This window comes from Paramacrobiotus metropolitanus, unplaced genomic scaffold (genome assembly GCF_019649055.1).
Source record: "Paramacrobiotus metropolitanus isolate TYO unplaced genomic scaffold, Prichtersi_v1.0 Parri_scaffold0000072, whole genome shotgun sequence".
In the NCBI taxonomy this organism is placed as follows: Eukaryota; Metazoa; Tardigrada; class Eutardigrada; order Parachela; family Macrobiotidae; genus Paramacrobiotus; species Paramacrobiotus metropolitanus.
Window position 1 is genome coordinate 702,813 of NW_026570292.1, and position 17,928 is coordinate 720,740.

General features: G+C 44.0%; 3 protein-coding genes across 4 annotated transcripts; 1 reads left to right on the forward strand and 2 right to left on the reverse strand.

Moving 5' to 3' along the window:
* Positions 1 to 275: 275 nt before the first annotated feature.
* LOC129594941 (uncharacterized) lies at positions 276 to 1,924 on the reverse strand. Its single transcript, XM_055491805.1, has 2 exons — positions 1,415 to 1,924; positions 276 to 1,040 (listed from the first exon to the last, which is right to left on the reverse strand). The coding sequence occupies exons 1-2, from the start codon at positions 1,799 to 1,801 to the stop codon at positions 450 to 452; spliced, it is 978 nt and encodes a 325-aa protein (XP_055347780.1). The 5' UTR covers positions 1,802 to 1,924; the 3' UTR covers positions 276 to 449.
* A 5,270-nt stretch (positions 1,925 to 7,194) lies between these two features.
* Positions 7,195 to 14,365, reverse strand: LOC129594849 (uncharacterized). Of its 2 annotated transcripts, XM_055491700.1 has the most exons (5): positions 14,229 to 14,365; positions 13,401 to 13,967; positions 12,430 to 13,041; positions 8,963 to 9,479; positions 7,195 to 8,256 (listed from the first exon to the last, which is right to left on the reverse strand). In XM_055491700.1, the coding sequence occupies exons 3-5, from the start codon at positions 13,024 to 13,026 to the stop codon at positions 7,196 to 7,198; spliced, it is 2,175 nt and encodes a 724-aa protein (XP_055347675.1). In that variant the 5' UTR covers positions 13,027 to 13,041; positions 13,401 to 13,967; positions 14,229 to 14,365; the 3' UTR covers position 7,195. The 2 variants fall into 2 exon arrangements, 1 of the variants encoding a protein (XP_055347675.1); XR_008691238.1 differs by lacking the exons at positions 7,195 to 8,256; positions 12,430 to 13,041; positions 13,401 to 13,967; positions 14,229 to 14,365 and adding an exon at positions 9,580 to 9,968 and having other exon boundaries at positions 9,340 to 9,479.
* Positions 14,366 to 15,395: 1,030 nt separating this feature from the next.
* LOC129594875 (uncharacterized) lies at positions 15,396 to 17,391 on the forward strand (the record flags this gene model as incomplete). Its single annotated transcript, XM_055491728.1, has 2 exons — positions 15,396 to 15,823; positions 17,198 to 17,391. Coding segments are annotated over exons 1-2 (306 nt in total), but the record flags the coding sequence as incomplete, so codon positions are not given.
* Positions 17,392 to 17,928: the final 537 nt, after the last annotated feature.

The following is a 17,928-nucleotide window of genomic DNA, read 5'->3' on the forward strand; positions in this document are numbered from 1 at the left end:
CTTAGTTTGCTGCTGAATGCGAAGTTTGTACTGTGTACTATTCTTCACAGAGCATTTGTAGTGCGGTGGCTGTATGCAACGGAGTGCGGATATGCAGTGCTAGACGACATATACGTAGTATGAAGCGAAATAAAGACCTCTTTTCTTGATAATGGTTAGCTCAATTTTTTAAAGGAAACCGTATTAGACTTTTTAACGGTTAAGAGTTTAAGGGTCAATACATTAATCAAGCAACACACCACCACCGAAGAGTGAAGAGATCATGGATAGTCAAGAATAAAACGATTTTTCTCACCACCGTAATTAATTAACTGTATGCTCATTACAAAATATCTTGCACTACCGAGCGGGGATCATTTATGGGCTCTTTCGTGGCTGACGCCAAACAGTTTTGCCTCGTCCACGTACTTCGCGCAGAAGCCATTTCGGATTAAGGCATGACCTTTAGATTACCAATGCACGAGTAGCAACGCAGCCAGAAAATATACGCTCAGCATTACTCCACTGGTACGATGCTCGGTCACTGCAGCGCCACCAGGGCCCTCTGGCTTAACGTGCGTTGTCGTATCATCCAGATCCGAGGGTTTGGTTGGCACCGGCGTGGTACGAGGCGTGGTCGTAGTGGTAATGCAGTCCTGCGCGGCCGGGTTGGTGCAGCAGCCATACTGGTCTAACGATGGTAAGACTGCAGCATCCGGCTCCACGGTCCATTCGGATGACGAAATGCCCGTCCCACAAGTAAAGATCAATGAAAACGGTCGCTGCGACACCGTTCGGTTAGCAAGTTCATGCGCCCAGCTTACAAAGTCCTTGGCAGCGCAACAAGCACAGGCTTTGCTGGTATCCGCTGGGCAAAATGCGTTGTTAGTAATGAAAATAATGGTATCATTGGTTATGGACAGGGTGTCACGAATCGGGCGGGATAAGAAATTTAACGACTTCATACTAAGATCCACATGATGCAACTGGCTGAACTGGTATGGTTGGCTTAAGGTCAGCGTACTCAACCTAGGGACTTTCTGCATTTGCAGTGTGAGTTCCTAAAAGCACAAAAATTAAAAGATTTATATCGTTTATTAGGTATATGTCTATCCTTCCGTTGTGAATAGTAAGTCGACGCCTATCGCATCAAACTGTATTGCACAATCGTTCCTGCACATTTATCAGTGTAACCAGTAACGCAGTCATAACTTACAACGCTACGTCGAACCTTTACATTGTCCATATCTGCTATATATAAGTATATACAATACCATCTACTTTACAGGCTACTTGTACGTGCCTATTCGGTTTGCTATTACTATAAGTACGTAATCTTGGAAGGTAGTGTCTGCATGTACAGCTAAGGAAAAAATTGTGTACACACTATATATTCAAGTAATAACAGTTACTGATAACCGCTGATAACACTTACTATCAGTAAGTTAGCAACTGGAGCGAACACTGCCCAATCCAGAGTGGTTATTTGATTTTCATCCAGTTGGATTGTGTCCAACAGCGCAGGGCCTGACAGTGGCAAACTGGACAGAGCTTGAAAAGCGGCTGGATCGATCTGGCTGATATCGTTGCCCTTAAGGTCCAGGTTACGCAACTTAATAAATCCGTCAAGGAAGTTGGCGCCGAGTGTACCAATACGGCTGAACTTCACATGTAAAGAAGTGAGCCTGCCTTTGACGTTGACTAAGAAGGCCTCGAAGGGGACACGCGTTCCGTTCGTTCCCTGGAAGTGGTACAATGAGACGGCCCTTAACGCGTTTAAATCGGCCGGTAACGGTGGGGCGTCATTGTGAATGGTATTCATTGATCGTCCAACAGCAACGGAGCTCAGCCTGCCTATGAGGATGGTCCTAACTTCCTTGGGAAATAAGGTAACGTCGAAATTGCCCGGAATACTGTAGTTATCACTTCGAATGCACGTGACAGTGGTTCCATTGGTTGTTCGTGTGCAGTCGCTGTGAGGCAATGGCACGGGAACCGGGTCGTCTGTGCGGGAATAGAAATTACCATTAAGAAACCAAGAAATCAGAAATTAAAGTTTGCATTCTTCAAGCTTCGAAATACAGCAAGGTCGGCGACAGACAAAGAATCAAATTTAACCACATAATGTATATACTTCGCTAGTTCGCTTACTGCCTTATATGGGCTCCCCTTACACTACTCTCCCTTATCTGGGCTCCCGGCTAGTGAGCAATACCCGTCAAATTATTTATCGGATTTATAGCAGAACCCTTTTCCACTTCTTTCAACCGGATTTACAAGTAAGCACACCAAAGAATTCCGAAATTTCACATCCGAATTATATTTATATAATTATAGTATCTATATATATATTTTAATTATATCTTATTATCTGTATATATCTTAATTAAATTAAAATACACTCAATGCTACAAAAGTACTGGCGAAATAAGTATTTTAAATAAATCTAAATTTTCATTCAGTCATAACAGTGATAACAGCTGCAAAACTGTGAGTAATAACGTAACCGCCGATATAGAGGGTTGCTCATATTGCCCGGGAGCCCAGATAAGGGAGAGTAATATAAGGGGAGCCCATATAAGGCAGTAAGCGAAGTACTGATATGCAGAATTTCAGATGTCGATCCTGTATATATAGAATCTCTCTATAGATAAAGAGTCTACATACAAGTCTATAGCGTAATAATCGATATACAAGTAGCAGACCCCGCGCAGACTGCGCGGAATAAGGCAGCGATGGATTATCACCTATTTATTACTAAACGCAAAACTACAGTATAAAACAACGATTGCAAATATAATTTTTAATTAATGAGCGAAACGTAGTGCAATTTTGATTTATTTCCACTGGCAATGCTTTAATGGCTCAAACGTGTCGTTGATTTATTGGCTGAGCTTGGCTCATATTGCAAATAATGTTAAATTTGGAAATTTGATACTTTTCTCTCGAAAATTGTCGTTTTTATGTGGACCTTATTAGTTCTACAGATAGTAAACAAATAAATTCAATCATACCCCGTCTGCCACTCCCGATTTCCGGCCGCATTTTCCCGATCGGCGCTGGCGAACCGTTACCACATGCGCTGCCGAGCGCAGGCATTGTCTAACTTCCCGTGTTTTATTTTCTATTTGTTAGGGAATCATATATAAAAAATATTCGGAAAATAGAATCAAAATTGGCGTGTTTCTCACGTTAGAATTTTTAAATACTGGACGGAAGCGATGGCATTTTATAGCAACTTAAGCCGTTCAATTTTCGCAAGGGTGACTGGTATAATAAAGGTCTTTGGAAAATTTTGGAAAAAAGAAATTCTTAATGAAATTCTGTGTTTCATAGACGATTTTCATAAAAATCGTAAAAGGTGAAAATTTCATGACAGCTGTAATACCATAATAATTAGGTCAACTCTTTTCTTCTCAAATTTTTCGAAAAGCAGGAGGGCCCATTCGCCCTCGCGTTCGGAGCGAAATTTTCCGCTACCGCTGTGACTTTTCCGTGTTTTACTGAACCGGCACATCAAACGCCTCGCTCACTGCTTACTACAGACTGTATTTTCCGCTTTTTTAAACTCCAGTCTGTCTGTAACAACAACAATCTGATTCCAGTATTCGACCACCGCTGTTGTCCACACTAACTTATTAATCGCTATATTGTTATCTCCCAAATTTTCATTTTTTGTTATATATACAACAGCGAAATTTTTGAAATAATTAGGCAAATTAAAAATGTCAAACAAATACTTACCAAACATTCTATCTGTACGTCGCTTGCTCGAACATAATTTCTTGGGGAAAAACAAAAACCAAAATGTAGAAAATTTCCGTGATCGGCTGACGCACTAATTCCCACGCCTAATATTCCTGCTACCTAAACTTCTAACTATTACCCTGTTTTATCAATATATGCCCCTCCCCCCTCGCTCATTGATAGCGTTCCCCGCATTACCATCCCCTACCCTTTACGCTGTTTCGCCGTGACTTTGAAGGAACAACAAATCCATGCTATCCCCACCATGAAATACAATCCCCCCAAAAGCCTCCCCTCCCGAAAGCCTTACAAAAATTTAGTACAAATTTTAACTATGGACTTTTGAGCCGTTCACAAAAGACTTGTAAGCCGTTCGCAGTCAACGTATGTGCATCAGCATGTTGACTGCGGAGCCTTTTAAAGCTGTCTCTTCTTAAAACTTCACTTGCTTTTTAAAAATTACTTATTAGAAAATTTACTGATTCAGGGCTATCCGCAACAGAGCCAAACAGCAATAGCTGTTGTGAACCGTGAGATTCTAACGTAATGCAAAAAACAAACTTGGGACTTGGGAGTGTGCAAAGCCCCTCGCACTCGAGGTGGCAGTTTGTCGGCGTTAAGAGGTTTTTGACGTTCCCGTAGGTTTTGCATGTTAGGTTTTTGAATTTTTTCTCAGAACTGGTTTCCGTTTTCGCAAATTTGACTTTTGTGGGCTCATCTACATACTTCCCGCTATCGAATGCTATACGGATACCTACGTTTCGCTTTCCGTGTCGCTCAGAAAATGGAGACAGACACGAATTTTGTGCACCTTCTTACTCTTTTATTATAAAGGATACTGCGCAAGTACAGTATATGGCGTAATATATATTACATTAGTTAGGCTCAAAATTCAGTTATGAAGATTTCAGCGAAGGAAATCTGTGACACACGCTTAAAAAAATCGAACTTTAAACCTTAACAAACATCAAATAACTGCACGGCAATGATGCATCACATATCTGCATCGAGCGGGCAATTTTGGGAGCGCAAAAACGTGCGACATTTTCCCTTATGGTGTGCTTTCATTCCAGTCTGTAACTTCACTTTGCAGTTTGCACCTTGTTGCTGCCTATTACCTATATATGTATTGCCTACCGAATTCAGTGCTTCAAATTAACAAAAAAATTAAAAAAGTTCCTATAATTAACGATTAATTTAAAACAGTTAGTTAACGCTACCAGTTGCAAGTTAATAAACGCCAGCCGGTTAGCGAATTAATCAATACTCTGTACACCATTTATCCGCAAAATTTTTAAATCTAATGGACCCGTTGTTAATTAATTAATTATAATTAGACTTTTTAACACGTCGTGGTAACTTATAAGTTATGTTAGAGACTTATGCGCCCTACGCGCACTTTCTGGTTTACGCTACCAGAATGTGTTTGCATGAGTCAGCATGACTAATTAACACTAATTATAATGTTATTAATTAGTTATTAAGATTGTGCACGTAGCAGTGTCGACGATACCCGATAGGCGTTAGCAATACTTATTAATGGATAATTATTGAGGTGTACGATCACGGCATATCGCAGTGAAATTAATAAAATGTGTGCACATGAGTTTGCATGAGAAATATCCAAATTGGCGACTTTGACGCTCGAATATTCTACTCTCGAGTAGCTTTTTCTAGAGCAACATTTACGAATATTTGGGGCGTGGATACAAACGTGCAAAAGACACCTCATCGCAATATGGACCAGTTATGAGCGCTTATCTTATCTCGTGCGTTACTCAGCTTTTGCAGAATTTTCACAATTGTCAGGATTTACTAAATTTCCGGTCTATTTTGAACCGGACTAGTACTAATTTTGTAAGTATAACATCGTATCTAGCGTTGAACCTGTAAAATTTCTATTAGGCGAGTTGACTATTTTATACCATTTTTTACCTGCTTTTACTGCTGCTGGCCAAACAATCAAGACCATACAGAAAGAAGCTGCGATAACACAGATCCATGACCACATTTTAGTAACAGAAAATCTAACAGAAATCTAAATCAGCCAAGAAGCTATTGCTTAATTAACGGATTGTCTGAACCAAGGAATTACAACACTTTGACATTGACTTATATTGTAAAGCAAAGCGGTTGTTGTTGCAATGGCGCCGTATGACGGTGTGCGTAACATTGGTCTCAGGTTAGTTGTTTGTTTTTTTTAATTTTTAATTCAATAGCGTGATAACAATATCAAGATCTAATTACGGTCAACCGAAACAACATTCTCGACGGTCCCCATTACTGAAGCAGCATTACCACGTTGAATTGCTAAAGAGATGTTCTGTTTCAAAAACTCCAGACTACGAATCTCGCCGGTTTGTAGCAAAATCCTCTTCCCAATCTCGTTAACAAATCCTTTGGCAGATGTACCAAAACTGCCGAATGTTTCAAAACCAACAGCCTTAAATTCGTATCGCCCCGAAAGGAAGCTGTACTTTCTTGCTTTCTCGGCTTCGGCATGGTCTGCTGCCGCTCCGGCCTTCACACTGGTCTGGTCCAAATACGAACGGGCGACAGTGTCAACACAGGTAACATCCCATGCCAAACACAATCCCCTTGTCCATGGGAAAGTGGTGATGCCATCGGGACGTGTTTCGTTCTCATGGTGCATGCCTCTAGGTTCAGTCCTTGCGGGTATGCCTGCTGCTCCAAGAGCCCGTCGCAAGATGTCGCTAATGCAGTCGTGTCTAGGGCGTCTTCCGGCTGAGAATTTGCAGCTCAAGCCATGGTGACCGTCTGCAGCAACGTCACTTCCACATTTGCACTGGTGATCGGATGAAGCGGGTGCGCCAAGTCGAATTGCGACGGCAATCCGAAAAGCCTCATCATCCAAAAGGTTTCCGATTGGGGACGATGGAAGTGCGTGTGTCCAGGCGCCTGACTCTGGAGTTGAAACGGCTAACAGCCGAGCTTTGCTAGCGAGATCTAAAGCCTCGTGCAGCATGATTGTCTGCTCCGCTAAACAGTACGGAGCGTCCCATGCGCGTTGTAGGTGTCGGCTTTCGGGTAAAGGAGGTGAAGCATCGTCGGACAGGTACCTCCAAAGGGCCACGTGATCCGTCACGGCAACTCCTGTTGAATGCGGCAGTAGTCGGCAAACCAGGCCTTGGGTAGCGTGAATCGAGGCCAAATAGGCCGGCAAAGATAATTCTTCTACCCGTCGGATCCCGAGCCCACCACAGCGCACTGGTAAGGAAGCTTGACGCCACGCAGGTGCATCCATGCGTACGTTGCAGATTGATTGCAACGACTGTCTCAAGACGTCGTCAAATTCGCAGAGACTCTCTCGTGCTTCGAAGGTTGGGCAGCAACGTAAAAGGTGAATGGGCTTTGGCGCGCTGAGACTGCATTTCAGTAGGAAGTACGCTTGGTGTTTGGGTAACAGATCGAGACGATTGGCAATTAGGCGCATAACTTCTGTTTTCTGTTATATGGTTGACGTGATACCGTTTTTCGTCAGTGGAGCACCCAAAAGGCAAAGGTTTTCTGGGGCAGCGACTGAAACAGTTGGAAAACGGTCCAGGAAAGTTTTCACAGCTGCTTCCCGTTCAACGCAGGACCCTCCACAGACAAAAATCTCACACTTGGACATGTTGACGCTCAGTCCGGATGCATGTGCTGTATCGATGACAGTCTGGAAGTCCGCAGCGACCGTCTCGACAGACCCTCCAAGTGTACCGTCATCGAGAAACCACGCATTGAAGGTTGCCTTGAGCTTGGATGTAAATGGAAGAATGCCCAGAGAAAATAAAAGCGGACCTAGTGGATCGCCTTGGTGGATGCCGCTCTGCGATGACAAAACTTCATCGTCGAGGTACAGTTCCGAATAATGGCCGTAGCAGGCGTAAAGGTAATTCGCATATTCGGGAAGGTGAACGCTCGCAACTTCCATGACGGTGGCGCGGGAAATGCAGTTGAAGGCATTCTTTAGGTCTATCTTCAGAAGAACCTTCACCTGGTCTGGATCGCTGCTCAAGAATTCCCGAGCGGAATGGACTATCGCCTCGGCGCCCCCGTTAATACCGAACCCCAGTTGACTTGGCTGAAGAGCAGCTGTCGAACGTCCTTTAACGCGGCGGCATATGACTTTTGCCGTTAGCCGTCGCAAAGTGTTACCGACCGCGATTGGCCTCAGGCCACCGTCTTTCTTCCGCAAGGCGATGAGTTTTGCGCCAAAAAAATACGGGCGAACAGAGTCAGGAATATTACCTTGGATAATAATGTCTAGTAGCTGGGCCAGGCTTTTGCAAAAGCTAGCGGAGACATCATCCTGAACTTTCCCCAACATGTCCAGTAGGTGCTGAGGTAATAGGCCGTCAGGTCCTGCAGCTGATCCGCGTCGAAAACTGAGGATTGCATGACGTACCTCGTCCGCTGTAACTGATGGTGTTGATGCGGTAACTCCGGGTCTGTCAGGCAAGGGGGACTGGGGGTGTTTGTCCGCCATGATATCCAGAACCTCGCGCGACGTTTCGGCTATGGCGTCAGGCCCGTCGCGAGACCCCTGTGCAATTTTCAAAAAAAAACTCCTCCTACAGTTTTCATCGGAAAATTTTTCTGAATACACCATTGGATTCGTCGTGAAATTCTGAACAAAACGGTTGAGGCCGATTTTTGAAATTCGTATTTCCCCCTAGACCCTCACTACGGGCGGTCCCCAACTCGACAGCCTGACTTCTGGGGAATCCCCCCGTGCACTTTCAAAAATGTACTTCTCCTACAGCTTTTATCGCATATTTTTTCTGAAAATATTCCTGAACTCACCGTCAAATTCTGAACAAAACGGTTGAGGCCAAATTTCAAAATTCGTTCCTCCCCAAGCACGTCCACCCGGGCGGTCGCCTATGTCACAACCCAAGTTTTGGGGCATTCCCCCCTGACCCCTCAGAAATAGAGAAAAAATTTGCGCTTGAAATACTAATTGTATCACTGAAAAAGGCTCGAGAAGATGTCTTTGACTGCTCTTGGGGGCCAGGGGGGAATGCCCCAAGAACAGGGCTGTCGCATTGGTGACCGCCCGCAGTAACGGTCTGGGGGGAAATGCGAATTTCAAAAATCGGCCTCAACCGTTTTGTTCAGAATTTCACGACGAATCCAATGGTGTATTCAGAAAAATTTTCCGATGAAAACTGTAGGAGGAGTTTTTTTTTCGAAAATTGCACAGGGGTCTCGCGACGGGCCTGTATGGCGTCAGTGGACATCAGAATGCGAACGGCTCCAGAACAATCACCGTCGTCAATCTTGATTCCAACACGTCGCACTAGGTCGCCGTTGGGATCTTTAGGCTTTTTGGGCTTTTTCTTCTTTCGACGTGACAGGGGACGCTTCGTTCCGCTTTCATAATCCGCTACCGCTTGTTTCATCAGAGTGGCGAGGGAAACTTTACGAGCACCATCCGGGCTTTCTGGAACAGCTAAAACCTGCGATGCAAAGGACAGGAGCGTTACCCAGTGCTGTTCATCATTATGGTGCACGGCATTCTTGATGGCTTTCTCGAAAGATGCTGCCACAGCCCGACGGGCACCGTGTGGCACCCTGCGAGTAATTCGCTCCTTCACCAGCGCTGGTCTGCCTGTAGCCTGATCGTCAGTTGGGTTTGCTGTTATCGGCGCAGAAGGGGCTGGAGCAGGAGGCTGTTGGGTTAGGACGGGAATCAATTCCGGCTCTTGAGACAGGGTTCTGGGACACGAACGTCTGTGACTTCCCCACCCCTGTAACAATTTACCGCAGCCAGAACAGGAGTACTGAGGCATACTGCTAACGGTCGCCAGGGAACATTGGCACTGAAACGAAATGGGGCTGGAGACTTACTGGTACTCCACTGGTGTGTCGCGGGATGTCTACGGGACAGCTGCCACCACACAGCCTCTGGAGAACGACAATCTACCAGACTAAGGTCCCGTAGCCACCCACCATACTGAATGACGGGAAATTTGTCATTCAGGGGCAACAAGAAACATAAGCCCGATCAGAATCATGATGTGCAATCATGACCGTAATTAAATACTGCACAGTGCACATACATTACAATAATGATAACAGTACGACTGTACGAGTATTAACATCATTCTTGTAGAATGCAAGTGGTGCGGTAGTCGATATGTTGTTTGTTTCCTTATCGTTTATCGCCGATAATACAGCGGCATTGTGTTAAAATGCCACTCGAGTTTGTCATGGTCGCACTGACTGATAAACAGTAAGCGAAGTGATAGTGATTTATATCCCAGGTAGTTTGCAGCATGCGAATGCGTACCTTGATCAACCACATCCATACATGCGATTTTGATGTTTTGCTCGGTTACATCAGTTTATCTGCACCTAGCGTACCCGTGCATTACATAATTATGACCGCGAAACAAAGCCATTTATTTTCACTTCGGCGGACGATAGTAACTAATTTATAATCTGCGCCATTACATTATACATACGTCTACGATCGTCGCTGCAAGGAGCAGACCTTGAAAGGAATCTCGATAACGAAGAATCCGTTTTGCAACTAAGAGATGACCGAAAATAATTGCTAATCAGTATTTTAAGTACATGAACAAAAATTTATTTAATAAAAGCGTTTTTCAAGAATACAAAAATTAGGTTTTAATTTTAGCTCATATACGAGCTCGTAACTCGTAACTCATATATCATAACTCGTAACTCGTAACTCATATAGCTCGTAACTCATATATTTTAGCTCGTAACAATCAGGAATGCATGTTGTTGTACTCGTAGCAGCTAGGCCCTAGCTGCTAGGGCCGTAACACATAAGTGCCGAAGATACATAGCATTGTAGCAGAATTTTGTAAGATCGCTCAGTTCAGCTAGAAGAGGCATCTCCGTCGACGATTTAACGATGAGATTATTCGTATCCGGAAACGCTACGCACTGCTCTTTGTTATGCATAGAAATGCTGACTGACTGAATTCGGCGCTTGACTAGAAATGTCACACTGGACCATTTCGAATACGTCTTCACGGAGGTTCGCATGACTGGTTCATCCCACACTTTCCGAAATTTTAGGGCTTCCACAGCTGCGGTCAGCTTCCGTCACACGTTGCTGCCATTCAGCTTTGGCATCGCCGCAGTACACTTCCGGGTCGAAGTGGTCATTTCGGTTGTCAGCCGATTCACTGAGTAAGCCGAGGCGAGAAAGACCGCAAGGGCGACCTTCTCAAGACTCCGGATTTCGAGGCCTCCTTCTGCAACCGGAAGCGATGCCGGTGTCCATTTCAAGTCTATGATGTTCACGTTCGTGAGTGCGGAAAGGCATTGGTCACGAATGATGATGCTGTCGCTTCTAAATGTCAACCCCAAAGACAACGAAGCTTGGCTGGAAGCGCCAGCTGCATCCTTGGGATATCTCTTAAACCATTCCGAATTAAGGATTGCTGTTGGTGTGTGCCAGGGAACATCGATCATTACTGTAGCGGCTCGATAAAGTGGCACCACAGAGTTTGTACCGTATACGAGAAATCAGCACACATGCACCGTGTGCATGCTCATGCGCTCGCAAGCACCAGCCGTGCACACTTTGCAAGTGCTGATTTCCCGTATACAAACTCTGTGGTGCCACTTGATCGAGCCGCTACAGTACTCCGCACCGATGCATTTGCAAAGAATGAGGGGACGCTCGAGGCTAGCACGGCTTGAGCTGTAAGAAAAGTCGATGCTGGAAGTCAAGACATAGCAGTTTAAACGCCACGCATAAACGAGCTTTCGCTTCAGTCACCTTTAAGACTGAACTCGAGCCTTTGGGAATATCGGGAACGAGGCGAAATGTTAACATGGGATGTCACATGGGTGATGTGCGTGTACGATGGCCCTATCACATATCGCAGTAACATCCACCCAAGCTGGCGCAGCAGCGGCGGAGGCCGAACGGAAGAAATCTTGAAGTACCAGAACATGATCACTCGGACCGGAAGCCTCTCGGCTGATCAGTGAACTGGGCACGATGATATGACAGGAAACAGGCAAGATACTTGCAACGGAGTATCTGCGCCAGAGGTTCAGCATCGAAGTTCAATGTGGAAACGCGGCATCCATCCTGAGAACGGCACCAGCCTCGGCTAATTTAGATCAAATCTTCTCTGTGATTCCGGCCTGTTTCCGCTGTCTATGGATGCTGTGTGGTGCTTCTGTTTTCATATGTTTAATCGATATCGGTAAACTGTATTATTGAAAGTACTGGATTTATACCTTCCAGTGTTATCAGTGTTTTGCTGTCTTTAATGTTTGTGCAAATATTACTTTGGGCACTTATGAGTCAAGAATTTTAAAAACCGCTTAGATTCCGCTTAGATGCGATTTTGATGTTTTGCTCGGTTATATCAGTTTATCTGCCAGCTAGCGCAGTTTATCTGTCAGCTAGCGCAGGTAGCGCACAGCTAGAGTTACCACCAACACCGAAGAGAAAAATAATGGCTACTCTAGTAAATATAAAACGATTTTCCTCACTATCGTAATTGAATTTGACTGTACACTCATTACAAAATATCTCGAACTACTGAGCGGGGATTGTTTATGGGGTCTGTTGTGGCTGGCGTCAAACAGTTTTTGCAATTTGCATCATCCACGCGCGTCGCATAAAAATCGTTTCGGATTAAGGCATGCATGACCTTTAGATTACCAAGGCACGAATAGCAATGCAGCCAGACATGCGCTCACCATCAGCATTGATCCGCTTGTACGATGATCGGTGACTGCGGCACCACCAGGGCCTTCTGGCTTGACCGGCTTTGTTGTATCATCATCCTCTTCCGTCGGTTTGGTTGGCGCCGGTGTGCCACGAGGCGTAGTGCGGACCGTGGTACGGGCTGTGGTACGAGCAGTGGTACGCACCGTAGTACGGGGCGTGGCTGTGGTAGGAAAGCAGTCCTGCGCCGCCGGATTGGTGCAGCATCCATACTGTTCTAACGGTGGCAGGAGTTCCCCAGCCGACTCTACGGACCAGTACGATGTCGTGCTGGCCGTCCCACAGGTAAAGATCAATGAAAACGGTCGCGACACCGTTCGGTTGGCGAGTTCATGCGCCCAGCTGACAAAGTCCTTGACAGCACAACAAGCACAGATTGTGCTGGTATCCGCTGGGCAGAAAGCGTTGTTAGCCATGAAAATATTTGAATCATTGGTTATGGGTAGGGTGTCGAGAATCGGACGGGATAAAAAATTTAACGAGTTCATACTAAGATCCACATGGTACAGCTGGCTGAACTGGTAGGGTCGGCTTAAGGTCAATGCACTCAGCTTAGGAACTTTCTGCATTTGCAGTGCGAGTTCCTGAAAACAAAAATTAATAGGTATATAATATTCATCTTTTACTTCAGGTACATTTTTATCCTTCCGTACGTTGTATTACACAACTTTTGCTTTGCATAACAATTGTACATACCTATACATTAGGCTACTATGTATGAGTACCCTTGTTAGCGCCGTACATACCTATACCTATACGCCGTACATACCCGTACATACCTATACATTAGGCTACTATGTATGAGTACCCTTGTTAGCGCATCGTCGAAAGTTTACTGTACTCGTACATTGTCTGTATAGTGTCTTATTTATACTGTAATAGATTTCGACAATCTTTCTACCCGGGTAGCAAGGTAGGCAGCCTGCTATAGGCAACCACTTACTACGAGTGAGTTAGCCACCGGAGCGAACACTGCCCAATCCAAAGCGGTGATTTGGTTTTCATTTAGTTGGATTGTGTCCAACAGCGCAGGGCCTGACAGTGGTAAACTGGATAGACCTTGAAAAGCGGCTGGGTCGATCTGACTGATGTCGTTGTCCTGAAGGTCCAGGTTCCGCAAGTCAATAAATCCGTTAAGGAAGTTGGCGCCGAGTGTACCAATACGGCTGAACTTCACATGTAAAGAAGTGAGCCTGCCTTTGACGTTGACTAAGAAGGCCTCGAAGGGGACACGCGTCCCTCGTTCCCTGGAAGTGGTACAATGAGACGGCTGTTAACGCGTTTAAATCGGCCGGTAACGGTGGGGCGTCATTGTGAATGGTATTCATTGATCGTCCAACAGCAACGGAGCTCAGCCTGCCTATGAGGATGGTCCTAACTTCCTTGGGAAATAAGGTAACATCGAAATTGCCCGGAATACTGTAGTTATCACTGCGAATGCACCTCACAGTGGTTCCATTGGGTGTTTGTACGCAGTCGCTGTGAGGCAATGGCACGGGAACCGGGTCGTCTGTGTGGGAATAGAAAATACCGTTAAGAAACCAGTAAACGTTTGTATTCTTCATGCTTTGACAAACAGAAAGGTGAACTAGATACAAAATCAATTCAAATACATAATACATGCCAAACTGCATAAAGGCGTAAGTGCGAGCATATAGCGCAATAATCAATCCATACCTACAGCGCAAGTACATAGCGTAATAATTTTGTAATTATATTCTATCTAGCGCTGCATTTGTAAAATGTCTATCAAGCGTTAACTATTTTTTACCTGCGTTTACTGCTGCTGACCAAACAATCAAGACCATACAGAAAGAAGCTGCGATGACACAGATTCCTGACCACATTTTAGTAGCAGAAAATCTAACAGAAATTTATACGAGTATAAGTCAAGAAGCTATTGCTTAATTAACGGATTATCTGTACCTTGCTATTACAACACTTTTGACATTGCTTTATATTGTGAAGCAAAGCGGTTGGTGTTGCAGTGGCACCGTGTACGTAACAGACTCGCAGGTTAGTTGTTTGTTATCCTTTTCGTTTATCGCCGATAATACAGAGGCATTGTGTTAAAAATGCCACTCGAGTTTGTCATAGTAGCACTAGCTGATCAACACTTACCGAAGAGATAGTGACTCAGGTACAAGTACTTTGCAACATGCGAATGCGTACCTTGATCAACTACATCCATATATGCTAATTTGAAGTTTTGCATGATCACCATAAGTTTATCTTTAATGGGTTTTGATTTTTGTGCATATAACATGTACAGTTAGAAATGCATGCACTAGCTAGAACTATAGCGCGTATGTGCCGAAGATACGTAGCAGAATTTCGTAAGATCGATAAATTCAGTAATTAATGTAACCAGGTTATTGCCACTGATTCATTGCACAGACTAATGCAGTGATCGCTGTCACAAGTGCAAATTTCCTAACGAATGAATGTGTCTTCGATGTAAGTGCAGTTTCCACCGTGAACCGTTTTCGACCCGTTTTACTGCCGAGAAACACATTAGTTTCAACTTGATCCTATTCATTAATTTGCCGTCGCTTGATTAGGCACGTCAGTTATCGCGAAACTGTACTTCCGTCTTGCCGGACGTCTTGTCGCACAATGTACCGCTAATTTCTTGCACCCCTCTCCCGTATGTTGCTGCACGCAGTTCATATCCTGACAACAGCCGCTCGTTCTCCGCATCCGCACTTCCGGCACGCGCACGAACCGAGATGATGGCGCGTACTAACACAGAGAAAACTGCATGCCGGTCACGAAAAAGTACACAATCATTAGGTATTGATTAGAAGAGTTGCGGGATCGCTTTTTATGATATATCCACGTACTAACCCAGGCAGGCCAGATCAATAACTGTATAACACAGTTATATTCCGTTGGCCGCGCGCTCAGCTGTCGTCTTTTTAATAAATATCCTTTCTAATCCACGGTGTGTGTATGATCCATCTTACAGGCAGCGCCCGTACGCCAGTGGAGATGTGAAATGTGCCAGCGGGACGTCCATAAACGTTAATCCCGGCGCCACTCATCCAGGCCCTAATCAAATCGCCTTACCATATATACATTGTGCGCGAGATATTTCTCCCTTATGGGAAACATATATGCGCAGATATTTCGGTCAGAGGGATGAGCGTTTTTGTGTGCGGTTGATGGGTTATTGATTCGACCGGTTGGCGTTGCTACATTTGACATTTGTGCGGGGTAAATACTGTGTAGACGGTGTGTATGGTGTGGAAACAATGGAGGTGGAGGGTTATGTTTTGGAGGGCATCCCGCGCCTCAAGTGTCTGTCCATTACGGAAATTGTCCTCGGTGGACTGGGCCTGATTGGAGCACTGGCTAGTGTTTCGGGTAGGCATATTTACTGTCTGCTGTAACAGCACACTTTGCTCTTATTGTGTACTTTTTGTAAAACCTGCTATCTAATGGCGCTTGATATTGTAGTGTCTGCAATCTATAAACATAAATCAGAATTTATGGTGTGCGCTATACCGATAGAAATACATGTTAATTAAATTTATCGCTACGTAAATATATAAACGTTACGCGATTAAAACATGCGACCACTGATAAGTTTCATGTTTAGACTGTCTGTCTTAAGCCAAATACATGTAAGTAGGGTAAAAAATGGAGGAGGTAGCGAAAGTAGTCGTTGATTGATATACGTATACGGGAGAAAATATTGTGAGAAATTTCTGATGGAAAGATACGGTGAAGATGGCGTATCGATTTCCTGAACTTTTCGACTTTGTAGAGATGTATTGCCGCGAGACATGCACTTCTCGTCGGCTTTTATACTCGCTACTGCAGTACAGTACATGCAGGCAGAAAAAACGGAAATTTTAACAATATTATTCTAACGCACACATATTGCATTTCGCATTGATTGACGTACACTTGAATATTACAGTCCAAGTCATTTATAGTAATTTAACGCATTTTTCCTGGTACAAATACTACTGCAAAAATACTCCAAATATTTAATTAATGGACTTTCCAAATCACCTAATAGCTGGTGTGTAATTATATAGCGCAAACTGCGCTTATTCATCTTGCGGCTTTGTGATATACAGTATGTAACAGCGCACTGCAGCGCTTCAAAGCGGATCGATACCGACAGATAGGAGCCGAAAAACTTCTGTAATCAAAGGGAATTCTGATTGCGCGAATTAAAGTAATACGTTCATTAATGGGCTCAGTCATCAGAACCTTACGTCATCTTAATGAGTTTACTTCCTTTAAAAATATTGTAAAAAATATTTTTGTTATCTGTAGTTGCAACATATGCTCGTAGTAGCACGAGATGTCCTGTATTTAAGTAAACGATAAATTAAATGGGCGTAAGAAAAAATTGTGTTTATTAAATTTCTTTCAAATTGTGCCGGGTGGCCGAAATTAATTGCTTTTAAACTGACGCTGTGTGGACTGTGGAGACCGGCGAATGCTTACGATCTCACATTGACCCATGTAATCCTTTTTTTGGAAAATTTGTTGTGTACATTGCAATACGATACCGCATTAAATGCTACTCAGTAACCAATCCTTAATCAACAGTGGCAATTTTGTGGGGGCTGCAAAGGGCCACCGTTGCGCATGTTTGTCGCATTGCTGATGCACACATAATGCGCTTAATGGGCATGCATAAGTTATGATAGTACGTACGATAACGCAGAGTATCTACGTGACCCCACGTAAAAACATGTAAATGTTGTTGTTCTAATGCAGAAATTCCCGTGTCCATGGCTATCGAATTGATATTCAACGTGTTGGTTATCGGTACCGGTTCCTACGGCGTCTACACCATCAACAAACTCCGTCAAGGGGAAGTGCTCAGCCGGCGTTTCTCCCACCTGATGAAGCTGAACATACTCGTTACCATTGCGCAGTGCCTGGAAATTGCTATGATCGTCATTGCCGGGGTAATCATCTGGCTAGTAATTTTGCTTGCGCATTTTACAGCTTTCAAATAATACCTACCAATTAGAAATCTTACACGGGCTGTAGACAGTCTTACATGGCCTATTTAATTTGAAAAGAAGCCGAGATTTCCTGGCTTCCCGGTAGGCTGGTTTCTGTGACCTTTGTAAATACTTTACAAATGTTCGGTTTACACAGGTATACCTTTAAATAAGGACTTTCCATTGTATATGTTTATCCAGTAACTATAGAAAATGTGACCACATGTTCGTATACTGCTGGAGAGACGAAAAACAAACAGTACTTTTTTACATGACACAAAAAAATAATATGAACACTCTGGTATCTGTAGTTAAGGATGCACGCTTAGAAGAACATTCCTGGCGGCTAGCAGTGAATAATGTTATGCGTTCGACGCAGTTTTTAACTATTTTTGGTATCATCGATCATCGGTTTAATTGCTCAAATATATATTTAATGTAACGTTGCATTATACCGTATAAGACATTTTTAACAATCGCTAAATTTCTAATTAGATT

Coding starts and splice junctions, on each gene's coding strand:
- LOC129594941 (XM_055491805.1), bottom strand. CDS start 1,801: ATGAATACCATTCACAATGACGCCCCACCGTTACCGGCCGATTTAAAC. Junction 1,041..1,414: donor CAGTTGCTAACTTACTGATA/GTAAGTGTTATC, acceptor TTGTGCTTTTAG/GAACTCACACTGCAAATGCA.
- LOC129594849 (XM_055491700.1), bottom strand. CDS start 13,026: ATGCAGAAAGTTCCTAAGCTGAGTGCATTGACCTTAAGCCGACCCTAC. Junction 9,480..12,429: donor CAAGCGGATCAATGCTGATG/GTGAGCGCATGT, acceptor AAATTGTTACAG/GGGTGGGGAAGTCACAGACG. Junction 8,257..8,962: donor CGTTCGCATTCTGATGTCCA/CTGACGCCATAC, acceptor CTCGCGACGGGC/CTGACGCCATAGCCGAAACG.